We start from the raw sequence: 8,214 nt of genomic DNA on the forward strand, positions 1-8,214 counted from the left end.
TATCCTATCCTATCCTATCCTATCCTTGTCTCCTATCCTATCCTTGTCTCCTATCCTATCCTATCCTTGTCTCCTATCCTATCCTTGTCCCCTATCCTATCCTTGTCTCCTATCCTATCCTATCCTATCCTATCCTATCCTATCCTTGTCTCCTATCCTATCCTTGTCCCCTATCCTATCCTTGTCCCCTATCCTATCCTTGTCTCCTATCCTATCCTTGTCTCCTATCCTATCCTTGTCTCCTATCCTATCCTGGTATCCTATCCTATCCTGGTATCCTATCCTATCCTATCCTATTCTTTACTCCTATCCTATCCTTGTTTCCTCTCCTCTCCTCTCCTTCTATCCTATGGTATCCTATCCTCCTATCCTACCCCTGTCTCCTATCCTATCCTTGTTTCCTCTCCTTCTATCCAATCGTATCCTAACCTCCTACCCTATCCTTGTTTCCTATCCTATCCTATCCTATCCTATCCTATCCTATCCTATCCTTGTTTCCTTGTCTCCTTTCCTAACCTCCTATCCTATCCTTGTCTCCTATCCTATCCTATCTGATCCTATCCTCCTATCCTACCCCTGTCTCCTACCCTATCCTTGTTTCCTATCCTATCCTATCCTTGTCTCTGAGTCTCCTATCCTCCTATCCTATCCTTGTCTCCTATCCTGTCCTATCAGATCCTATCCTCCTATCCTATCCTTGTCTTGTCTCCTATCCTATCCTCCTATCCTATCCTATCCTATCCTCCTATCCTACCCCTGTTTCCTATCCTATCCTTGTTTCTTATCCTTGTCCAATCGTATCCTAACCTCCTACCCTATCCTTGTTTCCTATCCTATCCTAGTCTCCGAGTCTCCTATCCTCCTGTCCTATCCTTGTTTCCTTTCCTCCTATCCTATCCTTTCCTATCCTATCCTATCCTATCCTATCCTTGTCTCCTTTCCTATCCTTTCCTCCTATCCTCCTATCCTTGTCTCCTATCCTATCCTTGTCTTGTCTCCTATCCTATCCTATCCTCCTATCCTATCCTCCTATCCTATCCTTGTTTCCTATCCTTGTCCAATCGTATCCTATCCTCCTGTCCTATCCTTGTTTCCTTTCCTCCTATCCTATCCTATCCTATACTACCCTATCCTTGTCTCCTATCCTATTCTCCTTTCCTATCCTATCCTTTTACCCTATCCTATCCTATCCTATCCCTCTTTCCTATTGTATCCTACCCTCCTATCCTATCCTTGTCTCCCATCCTGGTTTCCTATCCTATCCTACCCTACCCTTCTATCCTCCTATCCTATCCTCCTATCCTATCCTTGTCTCTTATCCTATTTTCCCGTACTATCTTATCCCTCTGTCCCATCCTTCTATCCTAATTTATCCTTGTTTCCTATCCTATCTTTCTGTCCTATAGTATCCTATCCTAACCTATCCTTGTCTCCTATGCTTTTCCCCCTTTCTTATCCTATCCTATTCTTCTGCCCTATCCTATCCTCCTATCCTATCCTTGTCTCCTATCCTGGTTTCCTATCCTATCCTTCTACCTATCGTATCCTATCCTCCTATCCTATCCTTGTCTCCTATCCTATCCTATCCTATCCTATCCTATCCTATCCTTCTTTCCTATCCTATTCTTCTGTCCTATCCTTCTATCCTATTGTATCCTTTCCTCCTATCCTATCCTTGTCTCCTATCCTATCCTTCTGTCCTAACCTTGTCTCCTATCCTATCCAATCCTATCCTATACTCCTATCCTATCCTTGTCTCCTATCCTATCCTATCCTTCTGTCCTAACCTTGTCTCCTATCCTATCCTATCCAATCCTATCCTATACTCCTATCCTATCCTTGTTTCCTATCCTCTCCTATCCTTCTGTCCTAACCTTGTCTCCTGTCCTATCCTATCCAATCCTATCCTATCCTATACTCCTATCCTATCATTGTCTCCTATCCTATCCTCCTATCCTATCCTTGTCTCCTATCCTCCTATCCTATCCTATCCTATCCTAGTCTCCTATTCTGGTTTCCTATCCTATCCTTCTGTCCTATGCTTCTATCCTATCCTGTCGTATCCTTTCCTTTTCCCCCTATCCTATCCTCCTATCCTATTCTTCTATCCCATGGTACCCTATCCTATCCTTGTCTCCTATCCTAACCTTATCTCCTGGTTTCCTATTCTATCCTTCTGTCCTATCCTTCTATCCTATTGTATCCTACCCTCCTACCCTATCCTTGTCTCCTATCCTATCCTCCTATCCTATCCTTGTTTCCACTCCTATCCTATCCTGTCCTTGTCTCCTATCCTATCCTCCTATCCTATCCTTGTCTCCTATCCTATCCTATCCTATCCTATCCTATCCTATCCTTGTCTCCTATCCTAGTCTCCTATCCTATCCTCCTATCCTATCCTTGTCTAATAATCTATCTGATCCAATACTATCCTATCCTTCTGCCCTATGCAGTCTGATCCTATCCTATCCTCCTACCCTATCCTTGTCTCCTATCCTCGTTTCCTATCGTTTCCTATCCTATCCTATCCTATAAGCCTATCCTATCCTATCCTATCCTTTTCTCCTATCCTATCCTCCTATCCTATACTTCTCTCATATTGCATCCTATCCTAACCTTGTCTCCTATTCTATCCTATCCTCCTATCCTATCCTTATCCCTTATCCTATCCTATGCTATCCTTCTGCCCTATTGTCTCCTATTGTATCCTATCCTCCTATCCTATCCTTGTCTCCTATCCTGGTTTTGTATCCTATCCTATCCTATCCTATCCTATCCTATCCTATCCTTCTGTCCAGTCGTATCCTATCCTCCTATCCTATCTTTGTATCCTATCCTGCTTTCCTATCCTCTCCTATCCTTTTCTCCTATCCTATCCTTCTCTCATATTGTATCCTATCCTAACCTTCGTCTCCTATCCTATTCTCCTATCCTATCCTTGTCTCCTATCCTATCCTATCTTATCCTTCTGTCCAGTCCTATCCTCCTATCCTATCCTTTTCTCCTATCCTATCCATCTCTCATATTGTATCCTATCCTAACCGTGTCTCCTATCCTATCCTCCTATCCTATCCTTCTCTCTTATCCTATCCTATGCTATCCTCTGCCCTATTGTATCCTATTGTATCCTATCCTATCTTTGTTTCCTATCCTATCCTATCCTATCCTATCATTGTCTCCTATCCTATCCTCCTATCCTATCCTTGTCTCCTATCCTCCTATCCTATCCTATCCTATCCTAGTCTCCTATTCTGGTTTCCTATCCTATCCTTCTGTCCTATGCTTCTATCCTATCCTGTCGTATCCTTTCCTTTTCCCCCTATCCTATCCTCCTATCCTATTCTTCTATCCCATGGTACCCTATCCTATCCTTGTCTCCTATCCTAACCTTATCTCCTGGTTTCCTATTCTATCCTTCTGTCCTATCCTTCTATCCTATTGTATCCTACCCTCCTACCCTATCCTTGTCTCCTATCCTATCCTCCTATCCTATCCTTGTTTCCACTCCTATCCTATCCTGTCCTTGTCTCCTATCCTATCCTCCTATCCTATCCTTGTCTCCTATCCTATCCTATCCTATCCTATCCTATCCTATCCTATCCTTGTCTCCTATCCTAGTCTCCTATCCTATCCTCCTATCCTATCCTTGTCTAATAATCTATCTGATCCAATACTATCCTATCCTTCTGCCCTATGCAGTCTGATCCTATCCTATCCTCCTACCCTATCCTTGTCTCCTATCCTCGTTTCCTATCGTTTCCTATCCTATCCTATCCTATAAGCCTATCCTATCCTATCCTATCCTTTTCTCCTATCCTATCCTCCTATCCTATACTTCTCTCATATTGCATCCTATCCTAACCTTGTCTCCTATTCTATCCTATCCTCCTATCCTATCCTTATCCCTTATCCTATCCTATGCTATCCTTCTGCCCTATTGTCTCCTATTGTATCCTATCCTCCTATCCTATCCTTGTCTCCTATCGTGGTTTTGTATCCTATCCTATCCTATCCTATCCTATCCTATCCTATCCTATCTTATCCTTCTGTCCAGTCGTATCCTATCCTCCTATCCTATCTTTGTATCCTATCCTGCTTTCCTATCCTCTCCTATCCTTTTCTCCTATCCTATCCTTCTCTCATATTGTATCCTATCCTAACCTTCGTCCCCTATCCTAGTCTCCTATCCTATCCTTGTCTCCTATCCTATCCTATCTTATCCTTCTGTCCAGTCGTATGCTATCCTCCTATCCTATCCTTTTCTCCTATCCTATCCATCTCTCATATTGTATCCTATCCTAACCTAACCGTGTCTCCTATCCTATCCTCCTATCCTATCCTTCTCTCTTATCCTATCCTATGCTATCCTCTGCCCTATTGTATCCTATTGTATCCTATCCTATCTTTGTTTCCTATCCTATCCTATCCTTGTCTCCTATCCTATCCTATCTTACCCTTCTGTCCAGCCGTATCCTATCCTCCTATCCTATCCTTATCTCTTATCCTATCCTATGCTATCCTTCTGCCCTGTTGTATCCTATCCTCCTACCCTATCCTTGTTTCCTATCCTATCCTATTCTCCTATCCTATCCTTATCTCTTATCCTATCCTATCCTCTGCCCTATTGTATCCTATTGTATCCTATCCTCCTATCCTATCCTTGTCTCCTATCCTGGTTTTGTATCCTATCCTATCCTATCCTATCCTATCCTATCCTATCCTATCCTATCTTATCCTTCTGTCCAGTCATATCCTATCCTCCTATCCTAACCTTCGTCTCCTATCCTATCCTCCTATCCTATCCTTATCTCTTATCCTATCCCATGCTATCCTTCTGCCCTGTTGTATCCTATACTCTCCTCTCCTCTCCTATCCTAACCTTTTCTCCTATCCTATACTCCTATCCTATCCTTATCTCTTATCCTATCCTATGCTATCTGCCCTATTGTATCCTATTGTATCCTATCCTCCTATCCTATCCTTGTTTCCTATCCTATTCTCCTATCCTATCCCATCTTATCCTTCTGTCCAGTCGTATCCTATCTTCCTATCCTATCCTTGTATCCTATCCTGCTTTCCTATCCTAACCTATCCTATCCTATCCTTTTCTCCTATCCTATCCTATCCTATCCTATCCTTTTCTCCTATCCTAACCTTGTCTCCTATCCTATCCTATCCTATCCTTGTCTTCTATCCTATCCTATCCTATCCTATCCTATCCTATCCTTGTCTCCTATCCTATCCTATCCTATCTTATCCTTCTGCCAGTCGTATCCTATCCTCCTATCCTATCTTTGTATCCTATCCTGCTTTCCTATCCTATACTCCTATCCTATCCTTGTCTCCTATCCTATCCTTGTCTCCTATCCTATCCTATCCTTGTCTCCTATCCTATCCTATCCTATCCTATCCTTCTGTCCAGTTGTATCCTATCCTCCTATCCTATCCTATCCTTGTATCCTATCCTGCATTCCTATCCTATGCTATCCTATCCTAACCTTCGTCTCCTATCCTATCCTATCCTTGTCTCCTATCCTATCCTTGTCTCCTATCCTATCCTTGTCTCCTATCCTATCCTATCTTATCCTTCTGCCAGTCGTATCCTATCCTCCTATCCTATCTTTGTATCCTATCCTGCTTTCCTATCCTATCCTCCTATCCTATCCTTCTCTCATATTGTATTGTATCCTATCCTAACCTTCGTCTCCTATCCTATCCTATCCTCCTATCCTATCCTTCTCTCCTATCCTATCCTATCCTATCCTATCCTATCCTATCCTATTCTCCTATCCTATCCTTCTGTCCAGTTGTATCCTATCCTCCTATCCTATCCTTGTATCCTATCCTGCATTCCTATCCTTGTCTCCTATCCTTGTCTCCTATCCTATCCTTGTCTCCTATCCTATCCTTGTCTCCTATCCTATCCTTGTCTCCTATCCTATCCTTGTCTCCTATCCTATCCTATCCTTGTCTCCTATCCTATCCTATCCTATCCTTGTCTCCTATCCTATCCTATCCTATCCTATCCTTGTCTCCTATCCTATCCTTGTCTCCTATCCTATCCTTGTCTCCTATCCTATCCTATCCTATCCTATCCTTGTCTCCTATCCTATCCTTGTCTCCTATCCTATCCTTGTCTCCTATTCTATCCTTGTCTCCTCTCCTATCCTCTCCTATCCTCTCCTATCCTATCCTATCCTTGTCTCCTATCCTATCCTTGTCTCCTATCCTTGTCTCCTATCCTATCCTTGTCTCCTATCCTATCCTATCCTTGTCTCCTATCCTATCCTTGTCTCCTATCCTATCCTTGTCTCCTATCCTATCCTATCCTTGTCTCCTATCCTATCCTTGTCTCCTATCCTATCCTTGTCCCCTATCCTATCCTTGTCTCCTATCCTATCCTATCCTATCCTATCCTATCCTATCCTTGTCTCCTATCCTATCCTTGTCTCCTATCCTATCCTTGTCTCCTATCCTATCCTTGTCTCCTATCCTATCCTTGTCTCCTATCCTATCCTATCCTTGTCTCCTATCCTATCCTTGTCTCCTATCCTATCCTTGTCTCCTATCCTATCCTTGTCTCCTATCCTATCCTATCCTATCCTTGTCTCCTATCCTATCCTTGTCTCCTATCCTATCCTTGTCTCCTATCCTATCCTTGTCTCCTATCCTATCCTTGTCTCCTATCCTATCCTATCCTTGTCTCCTATCCTATCCTATCCTATCCTATCCTTGTCTCCTATCCTATCCTTGTCTCCTATCCTATCCTTGTCTCCTATCCTATCCTTGTCTCCTATCCTATCCTTGTCTCCTATCCTATCCTTGTCCCCTATCCTATCCTTGTCTCCTACCCTACCCTTCTGTCAATCAAATCCCTGCCCCGTATCCTGAGTCCGCCCCTCCTCTCACCCGATCCCTCTCTCTTGATCCCTCAGCGCCCCGAGAAGCGGAGGGATCCGCCCAGCGACCCGGAAGCCCCCGCCCCCAAGGGCCCCGGGATCGAGGGGATCCTGCGCCTCTACGACCGGATCCGGGCAGCGGAGGGCGAGGTGAGTGAGTGGATTTCCAAGGATCAGGGGATCTTGCGGGGAGGAAGGGCGGGAGGAGGTGGGGAGGGTGGAGGTTGGGGTCCCTCAAAAGATCTCCAGATCTTCCTGGTGAGGAACGGTTGAAGGATCTGGAGATCCTCCAGGTCTTCTCCACCGGTGGCCACCAAAACATGCCTTCTCCTCGGTCCTCCTCCAGATCTTCCTCTTCAGGATCTCTGGGAGGATCTGGAGATCTTGGGAGGATCCTCCAAACATCTCCAGGACTTCCTCTTGAGGATCTCTGGGAGGATCCCTAAACATCTTCAGGTCTTCCTCTTGAGGATCTCTTGGAGGATCTGGAGATCTTCCTCTTAAGGATCTGGAGATCTTGGGAGGATCCCTCAACATCTCCAGGTCTTCCTCTTGAGGGTCTCTTGGAGGATCTGGAGATCTTCCTCTTGAGGATCTGGAGATCTTGGGAGGATCCTCCAAACATCTCCAGGTCTTCCTCTTGAGGGTCTCTTGGAGGATCTGGAGATCTTCCTCTTGAGGATCTGGAGATCTTGGGAGGATCCTCCAAACATCTCCAGGTCTTCCTCTTGAGGGTCTCTTGGAGGATCTGGAGATCTTCCTCTTGAGGATCTGGAGATCTTGGGAGGATCCTCCAAACATCTCCAGGTCTTCCTCTTGAGGGTCTCTTGGAGGATCTGAACATCTTTCTCTTGAGGATCTCCGGGAGGATCTGGAGATCCCAGGTCCTCCAGGTCTTCTCCCCCGGCGGCCACCCAAACCTAGTCTTCCCCTCGGTCCTCCTCCCCCAGGAGGATCTGCGGCGGCGCCAGGAGATCCAGGATCTGGCCAGCCGGGCGGCCTATGGACAATCCTGGGAGCTTCTCAAGCGCTTTGACGAGATGAGAGAGTTGAAGTCCCACCAGGAGTGGCAGGACCTCCGGCAGGAAGTGGAGAGGAGGTGAGACAGGAAGTGGGCGGGTTTTTTCCCCGGGGGGAGGGAGGAAAGGAAGAAGGAAGGGAGGGAGGAAGGAAGGAAGGAAGGAAAGAAGGAAGGAAGTGAAAAGAAGGGAGGGAAGGGAGGAAGGGAGGGAGGAAGGGGAAAGAAAGGAGGGAGGGAGGAAAGAAAGGAAGGAAGGAAGGGAAAGAGGAAGTGAAAAGAAGGGAAGGAAGGAAG

The 8,214-nt window shown here is 45.3% G+C and overlaps 1 protein-coding gene across 1 annotated transcript in view; it reads left to right on the forward strand.

Annotated features, from left to right (window-relative positions):
• LOC310837174 (mRNA export factor GLE1-like) overlaps positions 1–8,086 on the forward strand; it is a 12,227-nt gene extending 4,141 nt beyond the window's left edge. The window contains exons 3-4 of the mRNA XM_083757326.1: positions 6,936–7,049; positions 7,850–8,086. Of these exons, the coding sequence (XP_083613452.1) occupies positions 6,936–7,049; positions 7,850–8,002 (267 nt within the window). The 3' untranslated portion in view covers positions 8,003–8,086. The remainder of the gene's footprint in view (positions 1–6,935; positions 7,050–7,849) is intronic.
• The last annotated feature ends 128 nt before the right edge of the window (positions 8,087–8,214 follow it).

The sequence above is a fragment of the Podarcis gaigeae genome, assembly GCF_964106915.1.
Source record: "Podarcis gaigeae genome assembly, contig: HAP1_SCAFFOLD_252, whole genome shotgun sequence".
Lineage (NCBI taxonomy): Eukaryota > Metazoa > Chordata > Lepidosauria > Squamata > Lacertidae > Podarcis > Podarcis gaigeae.